Here is a 24,446-nt window from a genome sequence, read left to right on the forward strand (position 1 = left end):
AATAACTGATCGCTGGCAAATATAGTCATCAAGTACAGTAAGAGAGACAAACACAGGTATGGCTTAAAAGAAAACTGGCAAGTAGCAAAGCACTGTATATTTATATTTTGTAATATGCTGTAAATGGTTACAGCTCCTGTGTTTTTTGTATTTACGTTTATACTAGAACTAAAAGAAATTATTGTTGACATACACAGTAGCAAAGACTGGAAGAGCTGTATCATTATTTATGTTCGGAGAGAGGTTCTGAAAAAAGAGTCCTAATTTAAACATGTAGCCCAGGAAGTTCCTTGGAGCTGCTCCCATTCTGCCTGTGTTACTTCAATGGAAGTGCAGCACTGCATTTAAAGTGAAGTAATGCCGGCAGAGCTGAAGCAGCCTCGAAGAATTTCCTGGATGTAGTTAGTAGAATGTTTTTGGTAACACTAAGTACTGTTGTAAAGATATTTTGTAAAGAAGGAAAGATGCAATTTGTTTAATCGTTTTTTAAGCTTTATATATTCCTTGGCGTTCACAGTAAAAAGCCACACCCTAAACATATGGGCAACAAATGTAAAGAGCTGCTCCCGCACATAACAAATAGAGATTTGTTTACCTACAACGGGTGAGGAAAACGTTATGGGATAGATTTTAATTTTCACTGCCGGGCGGAAAACTGCTGGTAGTGGATCGGCTGGCAGTTATACACTCCACCCGATTTTCCTTTCCATTTCAGCATTTCCTCATGCCAGGCAGCATCTTAGTGAATCTGCGCTGTATGCTCTCTATTCCCTCAACATCCTTCCCATTGTATTGAATCTAAAACTGCACACAGAACTCCAAATGTGGTCTTATTAGGGTTTTATATTGATTCACCTTTATATCTCACCTTTTATACTCTATAACTCTTGCTATAAAACCCAATATTCCATTAGATTGTTTATGGTTTTGTCCATTTGAGGTGCTGGTTTTATGGTCTCGTCAATCTTAATACCCAAATCCCTCTGCTCTGCCACATCACCCCGTCTTCCCCCATTCAAAGTACAATTATTACTTTTGTTTTTGTTACAAAATATACCACCTCTCATTTACTGACATTGAATTTAATCTTATCTGTGTCCTTTTGTAGCTTCCTTATTTATTATGTCTCCCATTTTGGTATCTTCTGCAAATTTGGGCACCGCTGCCTATAGTCCTATATCCAAATTATTGATTTACACAGTGAACAGAAGCAGTCCCAGAACAGAACCCTATTGAATGCCACTAACCACTTTGAACCATTCTGAGACATTGCCATTAACTCCTATTCTCTATTTCCTTCCTTCTAATCAATTTTTAATCCAATTTGCTACATTCCCTCTAATTGCATACCCCTTAATCTTCTCCATTAGTCTCCTGGGGTAACTTGTCAAAGGCTTTCTGAAAGTCCATGTATATCATGTTCTCTGCAGTTCCCCCATCCACCATATCTGTCACTTCCTCAAAGAAATTCTATTCAGTTTACCAAGCATGATCTTCCTTTACTAAATCCGCGTTGGCTGCTTCTAATCATTGTTTCTTCATCTAGATATGTAGTAATTTAATCTGTAATTAAAATTTTCATTCCAAAATTTTCCTATCACAGATATTAAATTAACTGATCTGTAATTAGCTGGGTTAGCCCTATCGCCCAATTTGAAAATGGGTATTATATTGGTCACTCTCCAGTCCTCCAGCACACATACAACACAATCCTGAAATATAACTTAATAGGGCATCTGCGAGTTATTTTCCTATTTCCCTCAGGTAAAGAAAGAACTTGCATTTATATAACGCCTTTCACAACCTCAGGACTCCCCAATGTGCTTTACAGCTAAATAAGTAGTTATGAAGTGTAGCTACTGTTGTAATATAGGAAATGCGGCAGCCAATTTTGCACACAGCAAGGTCCCACAAATAGCAAGGAAATAATGACCAGATAATCTGTTTCAGTGATGTTGGTAGAGGAATAAATATTGTTTAGGTAGAACTCCCCTGCTCCTCTTCGAATAGTGCCATGGGATCTTTTACATCCGCCTGGGAGAGCAGCTGGGACCTCGGTTTAACGTCTCATCCAAAAGACGACACCTCTGACAGTGCTGCACTCCCTCAATACTGCAGTGAAGTGTCAGCCTAGATTATGTGCTCAAGTATCTGGAGTGAGACGTGAACCCACAACCTTCGGACTCAGAGATGAGAGTGCTACCACTGATTCAAGGCTAACACCTATCCCATCAGGCCCCAACACTTTGTCCTCTTTTAGCTTTGATGTGGAGATGCCGGTGATGGACTGGGGTTGACAAATGTAAGGAATCTTACAACACCAGGTTATAGTCCAACTGTTTTATTTGAAAATCACAAGCTTTCGGAGGCTTTCTCCTTCGTCAGGTTTCTCCTTCATCCCACACTCACCTGACGAAGGAGAAAGCCTCCGAAAGTTTGTGATTTTCAAATAAAACAGTTGGACTATAACCTGGTGTTGTAAGATTCCTTACTCTTTTAGCTTAACTAACTTCTTTAATATGTTACTTTTATTTATTAAAACATCTCTCATATTGCTTTTGGCCAATTCAGGATTTACCTCCTCCTCAATAACCGTCTCTTTTGTAAACACTGAAGCGAAGTACTGGTAAATAAACACTGCCAACTTCCGCTTATCCTCTACTAACTCACTATCCACTCCTTTCAGGGGTTGCACTTCACATTTCACAACTTTTATTGCTATATGAGACTAGTTCTACAATCTTCATTTAATGTCTCTCAAATTAGCATAAGAGATTAAAAAAAACACACCCGATTGATGCGCATTGGATTTGAACTGAGTTGAAGGGATAGTGTGCTAATCCATTGTGCCACCTATTTCAACTAGCTGAGAACTTTTCATTCACAGAGTGGTGTCTGTTCCTTGTCTACATGAAGGAAGCCATGATGTGGAGATGCCGGTGATGGACTGGGGTTGACAATTGTAAACAATTTCACAACACCAAGTTGGTGTTGTGAAATTGTTTACATGAAGGAAGGCAACAAAACCGTAAGAGCCACTTTTCGGACCAATCAGTAGCCATGCCTTCCTGTGAATTAAAAGTAAAAGACCATTTATTTAGACACTTTTGATCCCTTCTGTGCTAATGTGAGTAATTGCTATTGATTATTTCTCTCTAATGTCTGACTTCATCGGACATTAACATGAATGGGGTTTCAGAGGCAGTAAGCTATCCATGGAGAGAATCACCCGCCTGTTGTAGAATCCACCTGATTTTCATCCCATTGAAACCATGTAGATTTATAAGGGGGCTACATTGAAATATTTATTTAAAAATTTGACAGTCCTTTTCTCAAATGGTCTAGGACACAATCCCAGCCTGGACCTCAGGTGAGCCCAACTCCTGCCAGTGGTCAGCATTGTATAGCCTATCAGGCCAGATGTAGGGAGTCCTCACCCCCTCTTATGCTGACGGTCTTGCTTTGGTGCCCAACCAAAAGGCTATCCTGGATACTCATTTGGCCTATCGTGCCCGCACCGGTTCTTAGAAAGAGCTATCCAATTAATCCCACTGCCCGCTCTCTCCGTATAGCCCTGCAAATCTTTTTCCTTTTCAAGTATATATCCAATTCCCTTTTGAAAGTTACTATTGAATCTACTTCCACCACCCTTTCTGGCCCTTCCAGTGCACTCCCACCAAAGCTATGGCAGGAGTATGCCAGTACGGACAAGAATTTTCAGCCCCCATCTTTCTGTGCTTGCTGAGTGAAATTGATAGTGTGGTGTCAACTGATTCTTGAATTACAGGAATATTTTTTCCCCCTGCCCACTCGTACCCCCAAGCACTGGGCTGAGTGCTTCCAAGCACCTCTCTCTGCCAGATGTAAGGGTTCACTTAGAACCCTTACATCTGGCAGAGAGAGGTGCTTGGAAGCACTTTTCCACTATTTTTACTGTCACTGATTGCAGAGAGCTGCCAGTATATGGTGTTCTGCCCCTTTTATTGTTAAGCTGGTGTCTGTCACGTTTGGCCGCACTGTGTCATGTGGAGTCCCAATTGCTATACAGTGCAGACGTGGGGCACTGTCTCCCTATGTTTCTACCCAAACCAACACCCTGAAGCTGGCAACACATTTGTAAACCCGCATTGGCCACGCTCCTGTAATATTAAAATGTCTCCAGAGAATTTGGGTTATGAATGTAAGATCCGGTAAGCACAGGGCAGTGTAATCACTATGGCAGGCTGTCCCTCAATCACTGACTTCTAATTTTAACTAAACCGGGAATCATTAAAATATAGAAAGTTCATCCATATTTGACTATATGAATTAAGACGGCAAATTGTAGAAGAGACATTTTTCAGACCAGTCAGCAATTACATCGTTTCCATGAATTAAGATTATAAAAGCCCATTTAGTTTGACATTTTTGAGCCTTTCGATTCTGAAGTGAGTAATTACCATTAATTATTTCTGTCTCCGTCTAACATCCATCAAAAGTTAACGTGAGTAGAGTTTCGAAAGGCCAGTAGGATGTCACAGACTAAACAGGCTTTTTTATTTTTTTTGTGTATGATTGCGGGGAGCTCATAAACTCAAACTGTGAAAACAAAGCTTGACATCCACATGATTATAAAAGTGGGGTATTGAGAAATGTAAAAATTAAAGTATGTTTTCCTTAAAGGGCTGCTGGAATCACTAACTTTTTAAATTCTCGACATAAATTTAAACAAATTTAAGAGTTCAAAATCATATATTTTATTTTAAAAGAAAAAGTTAAATCTTAACAGTTTACCTATAATCTAAAATGATGACCACCTGGCAGTTTTTAAAATAATCAAGATGGCAGCCAAACTTTGAGAAGCAGCTCAGAAATCTCCTTCACAACCACCCGTGATTGCACAATCAGCGTGATAAGTTTACATAGGAAAAGCACATTATAAATGTGTACATAGCAAATCAGACAAAAATTGTGACAAAAGTAGGCAGTCAATTGGCATAGACGAGAAGTGCACACAGATGTAAGATTTGTAATATATCATAGATATAGATACACATACAGTACTATGCACTCACTACCAGCGGATGTTCCATAGCACTAGTTGTGAACTGAGGAGGCAGTGAAACTGTGTGTCTGGCAGGGTCAAATGACTTGACTTTTTGAATTTTGGTGCACTCCAGGAGAACTTTGGAGCTGGAACAGGGACAAGTTAATCTTGGCCATGAGACCCACCTCCTGCTCTCTCGACGCCATTCCAACTTAAATACTGACCACCCAGCTTCTCTTCCTGGCTCCCGTGCGAGCTGACATTAGAAATAGTTTTCTTTCCTTGGGTACTGTTCCCCTCCCTTTCAAAATTGCTGTCAACACCCGCTCCTCAATAAACCCACCCTCAACCTCTCTGTCCTTGCAAACTACCACCCCATCTCCAACCTCCCCTTCCTCTCCAAAGTCCTTGAACATGTTGTTGCCTCTCAAATCCATTCCTGCAGCACCATGTATGAATCTCTCCAATCAAATTTCCACCCCTTTCACAGCACTGAAGCAGCCCTAATCAAAGTCACAAATTATGTTCTCTGTGACTGTGACTGTGACCGTGGTGCACTATCCCACCTCATCTTTCCCGACCTTTCTGCAGCCTTTGACGTGGTCAACCACACCATCCTCTCCAACACCCTACCCACGGGTCCCCAATATAGATATAGGCCTCAATTTTAAACCCCCCAACCCCACCCCCTGACGGGCAGGAAAGGGTCGGGCAAGGGGTTAAAATCTTAAAATTGGAAATCCCACCTCCAATCCTTCACATTTCTGTACACAATATTAATAACAGCGGTGATTCAGGCCCTTGACGAGGCTCCCGCTAAAAGCAGGCGGAAGCCTACTTAAAATGCAAAAGGCCCGGGGACGTCATCAACGCCATTATGTAATATTAACAGCAAGCCAGGGGGAGTCCTACAATGTCTGCAGAACGATGGCGGGAGGAGCTGACTGGCCAGAAGAGGCCGAGGTAAGATTTTAGAAACTTCCTTCTCTTTGAACTCCTTGTGAACCAAGAGGGGCAGGAGTGCTCCCCCCAGGCACTTCAAGGAGTCCTTAGGCCTTCCCAGCACCGGCCTCCCCCTGATAGCGCAACGCGAAGTAATCCCCAGGCCTGCGATAAACGCGATATTGACGGAATCTTCAGCCACCCCGATTGCGCACCATGAAGGAATTGCAGCCCTCCCCGATTGCGCACTGCGATTGCCTTGGAACCCCTCCTCTCACTGACTGCCGGGGTCCGTTCCCATAGGTCTCCAGCTGTGGCCTCCTGCAGACAAATTCCCCCTCCCGCCATCAGCCAGGTAGTGAATCTAATGTCGGGCAGGACTCCATGAAGTTTTATTTAAATGAGGCTCTGCCGTTAAGATCTGCAGGGCCTCCATGGCCCCGACCTGTCCAGGTGTGCCACCTGCTACCGGGCTCGCTTGCACCCTTCCTGCCCCTCTGCAAAAATCAAGGCCATAGCTACTGTCTGGTATGTCAAGTGGCTTTTTTATAGTCTGCTTCTTTCATTCATATAGATAAGGGATAGCCAAACTTTAGGTAAATAAACATTTTATAGCTAGTTCAAATGTTCCTCAGTGCCCAGTTCAATTGGCTAAGTTATGGGCCGTCCTTCGAGTGAAGCAGCAGAAGGAGAGATGGAACAGGTGTGCATGAGAAGTGAAGGAGGAGCAGGAACAAAGGCAGGCTCAGGAGCAGAACACAGTCTGGTGCAGAAGTGGTGTAGAGCATAATATGGGCGGTTTAAATCAAAGGCTTGTGGGGCCCAGGCAACTCTACTTTAGCTTGCTGTAAATTCAGCTGCAGGTTTATATGGGTATTCTCTCTAACATTTGATTCCTAGGATAATGATAATCTGTTCACCTCAGAATTCACAAAGTTTTCATTTTAGTCTGAGCCTGAGTGGCAAGTTAATGATAGCAGAGTATTATTTTTACTGCTATGTGTTTGGCCGGTTTTCTTTTTATTATAGTGTAAATGGGCAGATTTTGTCTTGTGGCAATCCGTTTGGGCAAATTATTTTGAGGGAGAAACATTTTCTGCAGTATAATTGGTGAATGACAAAAGTAGATATAGCCAATTAGAAAGGAGAAAAACACAGACATAAACAATGAAGAAGAATTGCATTTTTGTAACATTTTATTGTATCTCTTAGAAAAATTTCAAAACTACTTCATATTTAATGAATTATTTTTAAGTTCAGTGATTGTTGTTAAGTGGGAAAATATAAACAGCAGTAAAAAACAATTAAACCGTTTTATTGGTTGAGGGATGAATGGTGGCCAGTAACCACGAAAAGCTCTGCTCTTCAAATAATGCAATGAGATCTTTAACATCCACTTGAACCACTTGAAGAGCTTCTCAGTTTAACATCACATCTGCAGCACTCCCCTAATACTGCATTGGAGTTTCAGCCTATATTGAATGCTCAAGTCCTGGAGTGGACTTTAAACCCTCAGAGTAAGTGGAGAGAGTACTACCAACTGAGTCAAACGGTTCACTATGGACAGAAAACCTTTTATATATAGACACATTCATCTCTTTATTAAAGATCAAGTTCATTAGATGGTCTCATCTTAAATCCCCAATTTAAAAAAATGCAAAAATGTAGTTTACACAAATTGTATTGTTCTTTACACCAGCCCAAATCTTGACTCAAATTGAATGAAGAGACATATGATTAAGGTAAATTTTTGAAATATGCAACTAAGAGGAGATGAATTTACAAATAGACTTATTTCTGTTCTGTAACTGGTCAAAAGCAGGAGGTATGGTACTGAGACTAGGAAAGTGGCCCAAAGATCGGATGTACTACTTACCCATCTCAGGGCTGGACCTCCTGCTTTCCTCACCGGTAAAAAAATATTGACCAGTCAAGGGCAAATTTACATCTTTTTGTGTGTAGGTCTTTTTCCAGCAGTTCAAGGAAGCTGAGCAGAGCAGAGGCACTGAGTCCAGGGAGGATTACCACTGACATTGGAGGGTAGGATGAGACAGAATAGAGTCTCGGGTCAGATAGCCAGAGGTTGAGGGTATTTGGAGCAACTGGTAGACCACTAGGAAGTTTGAGACAAGTGGCCTGAGGCTTCCCAAGGGTGACACCTGCAGCCCTAAATCTGTGAAGTTGTGGTGGGAGTGAGATTGAGAAGAGCTGAAGTAGAATAGTAGCCATCATTAATGTAAAAAAGACATTCAACAAATCCTCACTATTAATGATCACATGCTGTCCACTGACCAATTACATCACTATAAGAATAATGGCGGCATGGCTTATGATTCCCATGGACTAATTAAATCACTGGAAGTTGAGATTGATTGATGATTTGGGGGTACTAGAACCAATTATCTCCTTGTTCCATGACAAATGGCTGTGATGGTGATCTTTGACCCAGACATAGTGATCTTTGACCCATGCCTGTATTTAGCATACCACGGATTTGCTGATAATTTGTTGATCATTTTATGCTCCTTCACTGGTGTAGAGTAAAATACTTTACATGGCATACAACTAATTGTAATGTATCAAGCTCTTCTGAAATCAAAACCACAGTCCATCTGCAAAACTAGAAGGAAAGTACAAGCAGCACAGGTTGCCACCATGGAGTACATTAAACAAGATGATGTAAATCTTAAGTCAGATTGTAGTTCAATTAAAATTTCATAGGAAGCACATTAATTAGTTATTATGTTTGGAATTAATGTGATTGAATAAAAAATTGATTTTGAATGTAATATTACTTACACAGATCATTTGAAAAGCTTACCCATGATCCCATGCAATTTGTATACAAAGTGACAACACATTGAAGCCATATTGCATTTAAGAACTTGAAAATAAGAAATTAAACAATGGGGGTTTTGTTTTCTGTCTCTCAAATCTTCACTTCTTCTTTCTAGAAGGTATTGACTCCTGCTGGAATACAGTTCCACAGGTGCCAGCCATCCTCTGGTACCTCGCCCAAATTGGCATTCTATATGTCTGAGCTTGGACAGTGAGTGTCAGCACGTTAGTGTCAGGTGACGGCATCTTACCCAAATAATGTTAATGAGGCCGAGGCCCAATTCTGGACTGGCCTCGGGCTTCCTGGTTGGGGCGTGCGCTCCATGCACAGTGCCCATTTCAGGCCCGCAAATGGGCCTAAAGCAATTTCCATCCCTAGGTTTCCCATCAGAGTCACTGGGGAGCCAAAAGATACTTTTGTTTTAAACAAGATAATGAAGATTAGCATTTTGAATCATGCATTCTTTGTTGTTCATCACTGAGGTTTTTCTTAATTGTAACCTTAAGATTGAAGTACATTTACAGCATTATATTACGTCACATTAATAAGCCACCATAATTATAATCCATTATTATCATTCTCAGTACTTACTATTGGAACACCAAATACCATGAAAAGCAACATCAATAACTGGGATAATTACCTGCTAGTTTTACCAATCTTGATAATATTAAAAAACTTACAATAGCAAAGCAGAGAATAGAAGTTGGACTGGAGCCAAGTTGGGGGACGACTGGGACGGGCATACTGATCAACCATGGTAACCTCTTACCTCCAACAAGTCTGCAGTCTATGACTCTTCTACAGCATGCCATTTACTAATGTGATGTCTCATGTTCTCCACTGCTCCTGAGCTTTTGTCCTTACATTTAGCATTAGATCATATTAACCATGACGTGCCATCTATTGTCAGCTGTTTAAGTTATATGGCATCATTATAAACACATGGGGCCAATTTTATATATAGCACACATCAGGCAGGCAGTGGGCGGAGCGATTGCATCACCCGTCTGATGACACCGTCTGCATGATTTCTTTGAGCTTCCAGTGGTCAATGAGCATTGTCAAATATCTCACCAACTGGGGAGAGGGGAGAGGAGGGGGGGGGGGAGAGGGGAGAGGAGGGGGGGGGGGGGAGAGGGGAGAGGAGGGGGGGGGGAGAGGGGAGGGGAGGGGGGAGGGGAGGGGGGATGGGAAATATGGCGGCTCCTCTGCGGAGCTGAGCCGCAAGTCAGTGCTTAAAGGAGGGGTAATTCCGGGGGGCCGGCAGCACACCAGAAGATTTATATCGTGCCAGAGAAGCTTCTCCTGGTGCCACAAAAATCAGCACCACAGCTGTTTTGTTAGTTTTTGGAGTGGCCTGCAGCGGTGCCTTTAAGGACTGCTCACTCGGTCCTTCAACGTTCAGTTCCACTCAGTGGAACACTAGACATTGCGTCGGGGTCCTACAAATTGTGTAGCACCCCAATTTAAATATTCTAATAAGGCCTGTTTGAAAATTGATTTGGACAGGCCTTGGGTGACCAGTGGGCAGTAAGTTTTATTTTAAATTTTCATCTGCTCTTTGTCCTGTTTTTCAGTGTGAACGGGGCAATAGGCAGGCAAAAAATTGCGCTCCCACTGATAATCTTTCAAGTTTCATTATGAGTCAGATTGTTTCCTGTTTATAGTACTTGTGCACTTACTTCTAACAGCACATTTAGAGCAAGGTGTTTCTTAAATTATTCTGGGGTTAAAATTCTGCTTCAGCACTGCCAGCGCAAATCAGGAGCTAATGTAACAAAATTGCACAACCCCAGCCCACAATTTTCCACCCATTGAAATTAACGGGTGGAAAATTGCGGACTAGGAGTATGGAATTTCATGATTCGTGCTCCCGGCATGTGCTGAGAGTACATGAACAGAACTTTTGCCTCTATATTCCTATCAACACATTTTTTAAAAAAGTGCATTATTGATTGTGTGCAAATCATTACGGTTTACTAGGCGAGGTTGCAGGGAAGTCAAACTAAGGTGGATCAAATGTTATTTGTTCTCTCTGTGATGGTGAACCTGAAAATTGTGTCAGCCACGATTTAGAGTAGTGTGAGGGGAAACACTCTCTCGGGCTCCCGTCTGTAGCTAGAAAATATCATCTCCTTAAAAATGTATGACTGAATGCGGGGATGCTAATTATAACGCAACATGAAACATTGAGCTAACTGCACAAATGAACTACACTTCAAAAATGATGGTCACCCATATGTACTTCTGTGTACCACTGCTGTGAAATCTCAAACTTGGCAATACCACAAAGGTTTGGATTCACATTGATGGTTCCTCGGTAGAACATAAGAACATATGAAATAGGAGCAGGAGTAGGCCACACAGCCCCTCGAGCCCGCTCCGCCATTCAGTAAGATCATGGCTGATCTTCGACCTCAATTGCACTTTCCTGCCCGATCCCCATATCCCTTGATTCCCCTAGAGTCCAAAAATCTATCAATCTCAGCCTTGAATATACTCAAGGACCCAGCAACCACAGCCCTTTGTGGAAGAGAATTCCAAAGATTCACAACCCTCTGAGTGAAGAAATTCCTCCTCATCTCAGTCCTAAATGACCGATCCCTTATCCTGAGACTATGCCCCCTAGTTCTAGACTCTCCAGCCAGGGGAAACAGCCTCTCAGCATCTACCCTGTCAAGCCCCCTCAGAATCTTAGTCTTTATGGATCACTCTTGGGTCAGTTTTCTAACTTCCCTGATTTGTAGGGATCTTTGCACAGTAGTTGATAGTGGAATTTGACATCTGAGTAGAGGAATTATCAGGAATGATTTTACCAGTTTTGTCCATTTATTACAGTAGATCAAGGGAAAAAGAAAAGAAGTACAATATTAGAATGGAGCCAATGTGCTTCTAATATTCCATGTTTAAAAGTTACACAGAAACTGTGAAGAAACCAAAGATGTATTTTGTGACAGATGATCGTTTACTGATTTGGCTGAATGTTAGTTAATTATTATGGCATTTCGTAGCATGTTCAGGAGTTATTTCCTAAAGGTGTTTAGGAGAGAGATCTTGTTCATTTCTAGACACTGAATTTGTCCTGTTTCCATGAGGCTGATGAGCAGCTGTATTTTTCACTGCTGAGAGTTTGATCCGATCTCTCACTATCACTCTGCAGACTTATGAATAGAGCTGAAATAACAACGCATGAGGGACGAACGAAAATATGACACGCCGCTGATTGTGGGTCATTACGTTATTTCCTGACAACTGAACTTTTTTGTAACTTTAAGCTGACAATTAAGCATTAACCAAATTGACAAGAAATTTAACAGTTAAAACTACTTCTAGTCATAACTTGTTGTGATAGTACAATGAGTTGTGTTGTTCTAAGCTAGAAGATCTATGAGAATATAATTAACTTTTAAATTTAATTTAATTTAAGACCTCAGTGTCATGGAGCTGTGATATATCAGGATATAGCAGTAAACAACAACAACATCAGCAATTTGCATTTATATAGTGCCTTTAACATATTAAAACGTCCTAAGGGGTTTCACAGAAGCGTTATCAAACAAAGTTTGACACCGAGCCACATAAGGAGATATTAGGACAGGTGACTGAAAGCTTGGTCAAAGGGGTATTTACTATATATTAAACAAGGTTGGAAGTATGCAAAACTAATTGCAAAACTGAGTCAATTATTTAATGGGTTAAGTCCTCAATGATGTGGTTTGAAATTTATGTACATATTATAATGAAATCAAAACACTGCACTTTTTTTCAAAATTTGGTACATGCTGGGCCATACAGACCAGAAAGGTACAAATTTGATCCCTCATCTGTACTGAGCTAACCGATCTCAACTGGGAGAGGCAATAGGTTTCTGGCTTCACCGGTAACTGGCTTCTCCGTAGCTGGATTAAGGAGGAGAAAGTAAGCCATAATTCCCAGTTCTGATCACTATCCAGTGACCTTTGCTGGAAGTGCAGATTGTGGAGGTAAGGTGAGGATAGGAATGGCATTTCGTTGTGATGCCTATTGCATTCAAATAGCCTGGCAGCACTCACTCTCTAGTCTCACACACGAAGAAAGACCATTCGAGCAAGATGCCAAAGATCTGTACCCCACCAAGGAGTCAACACCTTCAAGAGAGGAGGAGTTGAGGGGAGAAAGTTAGCAGGAAAAGGGGACAGGAAAAAAATAATACTTGCTCGTTCATGTCCTCTTCTGATTAACAATCACTGAAAGAAAACTAAGTACAGAATCATGAGGTAGATTTTCATCTTCACCACATAGGTGGTAATCTGATTTTCATGCCAGCGGCCGGCAGTTTCAATGTGGAGCCGGGGGAGCATTTCTGTTCCACCTCACTCCACATTCAGGTACATTTGCATCTCAGTGGTGCCTAATGCTTGATGACTGCAGTGAACCATAACCATTTGGCATGCAGCGCTCTCCCGGCATAGGAGAACAGACCCTCCAGCGGCGTTATCTAATTTCTAGGCCACAAACACAAGTAAAGACTTGAAAATGGGACTGTTTTCATTAGAACAGAGGTGATTATGGGGTGATTTGATATATATGTCTAAAATTCTGGAGAGAGGACAGAGTAGATAGAAACAGACTGTTTCCAGTAACTGAGAAATCTAGAACAAGGAGACATAGGTTTAAGATTAAATGTAAGAGCTTTAGGACAGAGAGCAGGAGAAACTTTTTTTTTTACATAGAGGATTGTGAGGCTGTGAAATTTACTACCAGAGTTAATGATTGAAACAGAGACCATGTCAACAGTAACAACGTGCATTTATATAGCGCCTTTAACATAGTAAAATGTCCCAAGGCGCATCACAGGAGCGTTATCAAGCAAAATTTGACACAGAGCCACATAAGGAGATATTAGGACAGGTGACCAAAAGCCTGGTCAAAGAGGTAGGTTTTACAGAGTGTCTTAAAGGAAGAGAGAGAGAGGCAGAGAGGTTTAGGGAGGGAATTTGAGTACTTATGGCCTAGGCAGCTGGAGGCATGGCTGCCAAAAGTGGAGCGATGAAAATTGGGGATGCGCAAGAAGCCAGAATCGGAGGAGTGCAGAGATCTCGGAGGGTTGTAGGGCTGGAGGAGGTTACAGAGAAAAGGAGAGTCGAGGCTGTGGAGGGATTTGAAGACAAGGATGAGAATTTTAAAATGGAAGCTTTGTCAGACCGTGAGCCAATATAGGTCAGCAAGCACAGGGCTGATGGGTGAATGGGACTGGTGCGAGTTAGGATAGGGGCAGAGTTTTGGATAAGCTTGTGTTTACGGAGGGTGCAAGGTGGGAGGCCGGCCAGGAGAGCATTGGAATAGTCGAATCTAGAGGTAACAAAGGCATGATGAGAGTTTCAGCAGCAGATGAGCTGAGGCAGGGGCAGTGATGGGCGATGTTACGGAGGTGGAAGTAGGCGGTCTTGGTGATGGAGAGGCTCAGCTCGGTCAAATAGGTACGCCAAGGTTGCGAATGGTTTGGTTCAGCCTCAGACAATGGATTATGGATTAAGTTAGATAGGTGGTTGAAGGAAACGGGGATAAAGGAACAGGGCAGACCCTTGGGATTAGGACTACTGCTCATGTTGAGGATAAACACCAACATGGACTAGTTGGGCTGAACAGCCTGTTTCTATGTTGCAATTTCTATATAATTCTATGTAGGTCAGGAAACATTTTGATTCATTCATTGATCAACATAGTGGAGGACTTTATCTTAATTAGTCATCAACCAGTCTTTGTTGTTCAGCAATCAATTCCTAAATTCAGTCTTAACTTTAGGGCTTGCCTATCGTACTTCTAAAGAGATGCAAATAAGTTTGATGAAGTAATGGCTGTACTGTACTAGGCACAGATTTCTGGTTACTTCGCTGAAACCAAAGTGGATAAGGATGAAATAACATCAGAGAAATCATATATATTATCTGCAGTGGAACAATCATCTTTTTTTATAAATGAACAAATACATAATTCAATTGTACAGTACACTAGAATTGACTTTGTCATGAGAAACAGTTTACAATTATTGGCTGGGTGATTTCTGAATTGTGTACGTATTAACTGAAGATGGTCCAGCTCCTTGCAAGCATGTGTACATGTACTGTTAAGTGCAGTGCTTTCTTTGGTCATATGTAAGGAGTCTTACAACACCAGGTTATAGTCCAACAGCTTTATTTGAAATCACAAGCAAATAAAGCTGTTGGACTATAACCTGGTGTTGTAAGACTCCTTACATTTGTCCACCCCAGTCCATCACCGGCATCTCCACATCATACTTTGGTCATAGCAGTTTTTTTATTTCAGTGAGAGATATTGATGTAGGCAGTGCTTCAAGTTGATATTTTCCAATAGTTCCATCACAAAGCACTAGACATGTTCTGTTACTTATGGTTATCAGCAAATGATAAATGTTGTGATCTTTTTTCAACTACACTTATGGCATTTTAATGTCTTTGTAATTAATTTTGAGCAAAATGATTTCACACTTATACACACATTTATTGATAGTTTTTTTCACCAATCTTCTCTCTTTTTCTGAAGATTTTGACTCATTGTTGGTATACAGTTCAGCAGTTACTGAATTTCCTTAACTACAATGCCATTATCCACACATTGGCCTTGATAATGAGCTATTTGATCCTCGGGAGCATCATGGCCAAATACAATCCGCCCTCACCCGACATTTTTAAACATGTAGTGATGAAGAGCAGGAACCCTGGCTGTTTTATTTTTCCCCCTCCATAGCAAAGAGCACACGGACCAAATGTAACCGCTGTAATGTTGCCCTATCTGAAATCAAGTGATCCAGGTGAGGTCGATGACAGAACCTGAATCCTTCCTGGTCTATATGGCTCAGCTGGGTAATCTCACTGAGCCATCAGGGAGCTTTATGTAAACTTATAAACAAATCATTAATGCTACTACAGTGGAATTTGAATGTTTTATTGGTAGAAATTCCCTGTAAGCAATGATGAGCATGTTTTCCCAGTAAGCTGTGTTCTCCAAAAAAACAGCTGTGTCCCCAGTTTTACGTCATGGTAGAAAATATGTTAATATATGTCTCGCTGATTGGCAGGTCTTTTGCAGCCCCAACAAACTTTAACACCGGATCTGGGCCCAGATATTTTAGGGGTACAAAGAATAGAAAATCAGAATTGTTCAGAGTTTCTAATTTAGTTATCTATCTTCTGCCATTTGATTTAGGCAGGGTTACAACCAAAATGAGTATCTTTGTGATTGTTTTCTGTATCTTCTTAATTATGATAAAACTAGAAAAGCTTCATTTTAATATACTGCTGCATGTGTCTGCAAAGCTTTTATTTGAATTTACTAGTCAGTTGTATCACTTCAATTAAGACTAGAATTTCTGTGGATCAGACAAATTTACATGGAGGTGCAAGAGAAATGCTTTATCCTTGCTCTGCAATGCTTTGTAGCTAAATTGCTTTGTCCTTGCAATTTCCCAGACCCTCTAGCTGAAACCTGTCCTTTTGTATCTTCCTCTTCCCTTTTTCCCTGTCTTTCTGTCGATGTTATTTATCTGTACCAACGGCTCACAGTGTCTTTACATCCAAACTGCAAAGCAGACAGATGGGGACCTCAGGAAAGAATATGACGAAAAGCACCAGCGTGATCGGAGATATGTACAGCATAGAGAAGAATGATGGCAGCCAATCTGACACTGCTGTGGGCACCGTTGTCACCGGTGGCAAGAAGCGACGATCCAGCATTGGCGCCAAAATGGTGGCTATCGTAGGTCTCTCAAGACGTAGCCGCAGCACTTCACAGCTAAGCCAAACAGGTAGGTGTCACTCTTTTTAAAGACTCATGTCGCCACTGGATGTGTATTTCATAAGTTGTACATCCACCACTCCAAAAACTAATGACTAATTTCTGGATCAGCTGAGAGCTGGCTAGAGTAATGATTTGAAAATGTTTGTACTGCTTGTAAAGATTTCTATACTACCCTGAAGGTTTTGTAAGTAACAACACATTTTAATAAGAATGATATTTCGGGAATCTGGCCAGCAGCTGCAGATTCACTGGAGTAAATAATATGCTCTAATCATAGTAATATTTCTGATTCACAGTATGTAAGGAAAAAGTGAAAGGAACATTTTTTTTTGCTTCTAAGTGCCTTGACAACCAGAACATTGAGTAAGTGCTGAACCATACTAGTCAATGACTATTTTCAAAGGCAAAGATAGCCTTTGGGGGAGTAAAAATACATCTTATTCTCCCTTCAACCCACACAACACCCACACACAAACACATTATTAATTACACATTATTAGTTCTGAAGGAGTTTGAAAATGGTGTCCACAAACCAAAGACGTATCTCCATCAGAAGGTTTTAGATGGCGTTTGCAGGTGACACTAGCTACAAAATGTGCCGTATTTGAATTTGATGATAATGAAATTAAGAGTGCAGATTATTTATTGAATTGCACGTGACTTCCATGCAAAATTGAAAGTAAAAATGATTTAAGGAGGAAAAATCTTCAACCAATAGAAGCACATCTTATATCACCCAGTCTTTATGATGTAGTTATGTGAAAAAAGACAACCCATATGTTAAATAAAGATAAAAATGCAATTCTAGGTGTGTCACATTGGACATTGTTATTTATAGTGAACCATAGGGTAAAAATGAATAACAATTTTGATTAATTTCTTGATAATACAGCATATCGCAATTAAGTATTTTTAACAAACATTTATGGAATTTGGCTGTCTGTTAACCACAAACTTGCCACACCCCCATAACCTCTGTCCCCCATTTTCATAGTAGGAAGATTGACATCTACAATGAGTGTTTTTTTCTTTCAAGTACATCTATCTATCTACTATACCATAAATTCAGTACGTGGGGCACAAGTTTCATGGAAAATTCACTCTAAGTACCTGCATGTTACTCCTGTCACCGGTGCAGTGATCGGTACTTTCAAAGATAAAGGTGTCATGCTGTCTGACACACAATAGCTGCTATTTTAATGTTAGTGTATATTACCCTGAGAATAAGCAATCTGCCCACCAAGTTCCCAAAAATTGCTTAAATTCTTTTTGAATTTTTTCTTCGTCTACATAAAATTACATAGAAATTACAGTATGGAAATAGGCCATTCAGCTTTAACTAGTCCATGTTGATGTTTATACTCTACACGAGCAGCAGTCCTAATCCCACGTGCCTGTCCTGTTCTCATATCCTTTCATTCCTCTTTCCTTCAACCATCGATTCCTAAATCTTGACATGGTCTCTACTTGAATCACTAACTCTGGTAGTGAATTTCACAGCCTCTCAACCCTCTGTGAAAAAATGTCCCCTGCTCTCTGCCCTAAATCTGTTACATTTGATCTTTTTTCTAGAACCCTCAAATCACTGGAAACAGCCTCTTTCTATCTATTCTGTCCCACCCCTTCATTATTTTAAAAACTTATCACTCCATGATCTCCTTTGTACTAACAAAAAGAGCCCAATTTTTCTGCCATTTGTTCTCGTCGCTGGAATTTCTAATGTCCAAAATAAGAGTTTAAACAAGGTAAAACATTTCAAAAAGTACATGTTTCATAATAACATGATTACATTTATCCACTGAATTGTCTTTTGTGTATTTTAATGCCTTCATTAGTGTGTTTGCTTGATGGTCTCAGCTTCTCCCGAAGGCCTGGCCTTGGACTTGATATCTTTGCTCAGAACTGTGACTCTTTGCGATGAATTTCTATTGTACAGCCTGCGCACATGTAATCTCTCAGGCTGTATCAATCCCGTTCACTCAGTAGTGCTGTTGGGATAGTTTTCTTTACAAGAGGACAAATTTTCAAAACTTCATTGAGGTAAAATTCATAGTTTTTTTTAAAAAAAGAGATATATGTGTGTGTGTGTGTGAGAGAGAGATTCCAGTGTTCTGATTACATACCTGTTGTAACCTTTGCTTTATGTTCAATAAACTTTAGATAATAAGAGAGACACTGGGTCAGAGAGTGGGTAGGTGAGCAAGAGGGAGAGGGGTAAGAAGGAGAAAGAGTGTCTTTCTTCATGTAATATTAATTCAGCTTTCAGAAAAAAACCAATTAAATTTTGAAGCCTGCTACTTACCTCACCTGTTAACATTTAGAAAATGCCAATGCTAATCACGTAGACATGTAAAGCAGAGATTCTAATTTCAAACAACTTTGAGAGAGGGATAGAAAGATAGAAGAGAGAGAAAGTGTGCAATTTCTTTCCTCATTCTAATTTGAATTCTCTTTCCTCATTCTAATTTGAATTCTCTTTCCTAACAAAAAAGTTGAATTTTAAAAGCAAACACAGCTTTTTTGAAAGAAACATAGGAAGGGAGAGTGGAGGGAGGGAAGAAGAGAAACTGGTTGAGGGTGAGGAGGCCTCTAGTCTCTCGCCAGATCCTCTTGGTTGAATCAAGTGGGAGTGAGGGGAGTGGATGGAGGGTTGACCATGAGGTGATAGCGGATTAATTGTCACTGGAGGTTAAAAGGGTTGAGTAGTTCATAGGGGAAGAGGTAGGGTGAGTGAGGAGGTGAGGGAAACACGAGTGATCGGGGGAGGGGATAGTAAGGGAGCAGCTGAGGGCGACATTTTGCCCACAACTCCTACCTTAAATTTAGCGGGCGGCCATCGTTGGCTTCTTTCCCTGCCACACCACCCATTTGAAAGCAAAGAAGAGACAGAGAAAAGCAGAAGACGACAGAGAGAGAAGCAATAAGAGTTAAAGGGAGAGAAACAGAAGAGAAGAGAGATAGACAGAAGTAGAAGAGGAGAGATGGAGAGAAAGGTAAGAAAATGACCATATTAACAGGTGCAATTCCACAACAGATCAATCAGTATTTTTTTTAAAAATCAATGGGAGATTTATGCCTGCAATCCCATCAGCACTGTGGGTTTTTTTTGTTGCTTCCTAACAGAATTTCTGATGTTGCTAAGTTGAACAGTATGATGAAGACTTCTACACATGCATTGCTAACCATGACTAAAAACGCAAAGATAACCCATTAAAAATTCCCACTTGAGTGGTATAAAACAACCACTGTGCTAATTAGGTCCATTTGTGTTTTGTTTTAAGTGTCAAATACCGAGCATGTTGATCAGTTCTGATGCATCATAAGAGGAAGTGTCATAACACCCAAATATGAATAATGCAGAGTGCCTTGAGTTGAGAGTTGGCTCTGTTACAAGTTTATATGCAAACTGGCAGATGATGAATGCAGTGTGATGCTTTTAGACATTGGTTATATTTATAAAAACTAATAGCTGGAAGAAAGATTTGGATTTATATAATGGCTTCTCATATTTCTTAGAAACGTGACTGTCGTCATGTAGGCAAAGCTGGCAACCATTTGCTACACAACAAAATCCCACAAATACAAAGGAGATAAATGACCAGTTGATCTGTTTTTTGGTGGTGTTAGTTGAGAGAGGAATTTTAGTCCACAACATAGCAGAATTCCCTGTTGTTCTTCAGATAGTGACGCAGGACCATTAACATTCACATGAGCAAGCAAGCAGGGAGGGCCTTGTTTCGATGTGTTACCTGAATCCCAGCACCTCTCGCAATTCAGTCTACCCCAGTGCTTCATTGGAGTGACAGCCTAGATTACGTGTTAATAGTTGTACTGGGCAGGGTAGGCTGGGCTGGCAATAGTTGACCATTTCGGACTTAAAGAGAACTATATGGATGACTGGTTCTTCAGCGAGCAGTGGAGCTCACAGGGAATGCAGGTCAGTAAATTGTGGGCCCGCAGACTATGATTTTTCATCATTAAAACAAACGGACAGAAAGTCACAGGGTTGGACCTGTGAATCTTTAACTCGCAATCTCGGCAAGCACTATTACTCAGGAGATCACAGGATCGTGGAATCGCCATTTATATTTTGGCAGGTGCTTAATTTTGTGTTAATAATTTTAAAGTCATAAGCCTCTTAGTGTTCTTGTTTAACATTTTAAATAATGGAAGACCTTTTTATCTTTTTGTATACGCATATGCCACTAGAACAGGCGCAAAATATATTGAGGTCTAAATTTGTTACATTACAACAATTTCAATCATAACAACAGACAATGTGCTTCAAAATGTTAAAAGACAAAGGGACATCAACCAGAGAAATGAAACATTCTGTGCCGTAGACGAGAATAACTCACCAATTCTATCATCAAGCTATGCTATCACACAACCTATCACAGGTACACCAGCAACAAAAAATAGTGACTGCTCAGAACAGCAACATGCAATCATCTTCACAGTTGAATCGATGCAAACTAGGAGGAAGCATAGTGAATGCAATTAATATGGAGAACATGCAATGAAGCTCAGAGAAGGAAGGTCTGGAGCCGAGTAGTCCTGGCGGAACCCAAACTGAGCATCGGTGAGCAGGTTATTGGTGAGTAAGTGCTGCTTGATAGCGACACCTTCCATCACGTTGCTGATAATTGAGAGTAGACTGATGGGGCGATAATGGGCCAGATTGGATTTATCCTGTTTTTTGGAGACAGGACATACCTGGGCAATTTTCCACATTGTCGGGTAGATGCCAGTGTTGTAGCTGTACTGGAACAGTTTGGCTAGAGGCGCGGCTAGTTCTGGAGCCCAAGTCTTCAGCACTACAGCCGGGATGTTGTCGGGGCCCATAGCCTTTGCTGTATCTGGTGCGCTCAGCCGTTTCTTGATGTCACGTGGAGTGAATCGAATTGGCTGAAGACTGGCTTCTGTGATGGTGGGGATATCGGGAGGAGGCCGAGATGGATCATCCACTCGGCACTTCTGGCTGAAGATGGCTGAAGGTGTTCAGCCCAACTAGTTTGATCCTTTTTTAGGTTCATGTTCATAGAATCATAGTCATAGAATCATAGATGGTTTCAGCACAGAAGGTGGCCATTCAGCCCCAAACATGCCATTTTTATCTCCTTCCTGCTTTGTCACCAAACCTAAATTTCTAACCAATCTATTGATTATGGAATCGTTATGTTTTTGAATATTAAAGCAGAGTTTGCATTCAACGGGGTAGATTATCCCCTGGTGCGGACTTCGGGCAGCCAGCCAGCACAGCACATCTGCTGACCGCTCGAAAGTACCAGTGTACCGGGTCCATTTTGAGGGCCGGGCTTCATTAGCATTCGGCAGATGGAACATGAGCGCCTTAGGGAAGCCTACCAGCTCCAGGCCACTGCAATATCGGGCGGCCCGGCCAGCTTCCAGGCCGGAAGAAGGCGGATCCCTGGAAGGGCCCCACCTTGGGAGATGGGGGGACCCCAAGCAGCACCGGCCCAGGCTGGTTTTGTGGAATCCAGAAGAGCACTCCAGCCCTTCCCACCCCCATAAAAATATCATCTTTGAGCTCCTCTTCAGCTGGACCTCCAGCTGTTACTGGGCAGAGCGTGCACGGTGCACAGTCTGCCTAGTACTGTCCTAAAATGGCAAACGCGGTCCTATGTTTGTCATAGGACACTGATTTGCATTTTAAAAGGGCCGACCACCTGATGCACGCGGGTGCTCCGGCCGCCCAGAGGTATGCCAGGTTGAAGATTGCAGCGGCCACAACGAGGGCGGGAGCGGGGCAGTAAGTCATTCCTCACCATTTTCGGGACTTATCATCCAACATCCTCCAGATACTTGCCATGTTGTCCATGTTGCCAACTTCCACCTTGTGTACAGCCTGGTAGTTTTCCTCAACAATGTAAACTATCTTTTTGTAAGCAACAACCTGCCTCTGTTTTGATTTTGCCTTTGGTGAAGTACTGCATTCCAGTCTGCACCCTACCATGCTTGTAGCTAACTGTGAATAAACCTCTAAAACCTACAAAGTAGTTCCCTGTGAAAATCGGAAACATTAGCAGAACTAAGAAAGAACGAATTTGCACTTGTCATATCCTCAGGATGTTGCAAAATGCTTCATGACTGATGATTTATTTGAAGTCACTGTTGTTTTTTCGACAGAAATGTCATCCAATTTGAGCACAGCAAGGTCATACAGAGAGCAAGTAAAAAGAATGACTGGCTAATCTGTTTTTGGTTATGGTTGAGGGAGAAATGTTGACGTAGGAGCCTAGAAATTGGTTTGTGACCAAATTGGGATGCAGTGCATGCCTGATTAGCACTGTACTGGTGAGCTGCGGGCACTGCACAGGCAGCTTTCCGGTAGTGATGGGGGGAGGGGGTAGCAAGATTGGCTGTACGGGACACAAGCCTAGGTCTGAAGGTGAAGAGGTGGGGGGGAGGGGGTGCGACTGGTGGCTGGCAACGCCCTGCAGTTTTAATGTGGAGCCGGAAGAGCTCCTGCTCCTCCTGGCTCCACATTCTGGTAAGGATTTTTAAAAAAACCTACCTTTTTGGTGGCAGCCTCCAACGGTCCTTTCAAGGACTCCTGGGCAGGCCGCGTGTAGACAGGTAATTCTGAACGCAGCAGGCCCGACACCTGCTGCTTTCAGGGCAAACCAATTTCTGGTTTGGGTCCTAAAACACGTTAAGCCCCTTATCACAACAACAACAACTTGCATTTATATAGCATCTTTAACGTAGTAAAACATCCCAAGGCACTTCACAGGAGCGTTATCAAACAAAGTTTGACACCGAGCCACATAAGGAGATATTAGGCAGGTGCTTGGTCACAGAGGTAGGTTTTAAGGAGTGTCTTAAAGGAGGAGAGAGAGGCTGAGTGGTTTAGGGAGGTAATTTCCAGAGCTTGGGGCCAAGCCAGCTGAAGGCACGGCCGCCAATGGTGGAGCGATGAAAGGCCAGAATTGGAGGAGTGCAGAGATCTCGGCGGGTTGTAGGGCTGGAGGAGGTTACAGAGATAGGGAAGGGCGAGGTCATGGAGGGATTTGAAAACAAGACTAGAAGATTCAAGGGGCCCAACTCCTGTTTAAGGCAGCCACCAGGGACACCTCTACAACGCCCGAACCAATATGGCGTTTGACACGTTTCCCATGTTATTCTGGTGTGGGAGGTATGCCCCCTAAAATGAACCTCTTTGCACCTGTTTTCTACCTGGAAAATGGTTATAACGAGGCCCAATTTCACCCATAGAACCATAGAAAAGATACAGGACAGAAGGGGGCCATTCGGCCCATCGTGTCCGCACCGGCTCGAAGAACAACCCCAGGATCTTTTATGTCTACTTGAAAGATTGGAACAGGTAGACATGGGCTCGGTTTTTATAATGTTATCCAAAAGACAGCACCTCCAACAATGCAGTACTCCCTCAATATTACACTGAAGTGTCAGCTAGATTGTGTGTGTAAGTTCTGGAGTGAGGCTTGAACCCATGCCCAACTGGTCTAAGTATTGATATGTTCTTTCACCGTGCGGTTGGAGGTGATTCTCTCCTGTAACTCCTGACAGAGTGGGTTCTTATCTTCTGGGTACACAGTGAGAACTTCTTAGAGGGAAGGGAGCGAACTCTGTAGCACTCCTCTCTGTATTCTATTGTTTGTCTGCACAGCAGAACAGATTGTGCACTTTCTTGATCGGGGAAATGATGTGTGGAGCATGTGGCTGAAGGAGTGAGGAGAAAATGACAATTTTACAAAAGTAGAGAGCAAATAAAAAAATATAAACAAAATAAATTATGGTAGAAATGTGAGTCCACTGCAGGTTTTACATTTTTAAACACTTTCAAAAGGTATT

General features: G+C 41.8%; 1 protein-coding gene across 1 annotated transcript in view; it reads left to right on the forward strand.

Moving 5' to 3' along the window:
- The window catches only part of rims2a (regulating synaptic membrane exocytosis 2a), a 993,532-nt gene that overhangs the window by 822,584 nt on the left and 146,502 nt on the right, over nucleotides 1-24,446 (forward strand). Inside the window, exon 26 of the mRNA XM_067981485.1 lies at nucleotides 16,373-16,614. Coding sequence (XP_067837586.1) covers nucleotides 16,373-16,614 — 242 coding nt within the window. The remainder of the gene's footprint in view (nucleotides 1-16,372; nucleotides 16,615-24,446) is intronic.

The sequence above is a fragment of the Heptranchias perlo genome, chromosome 3 (assembly GCF_035084215.1).
Source record: "Heptranchias perlo isolate sHepPer1 chromosome 3, sHepPer1.hap1, whole genome shotgun sequence".
NCBI lineage: Eukaryota > Metazoa > Chordata > Chondrichthyes > Hexanchiformes > Hexanchidae > Heptranchias > Heptranchias perlo.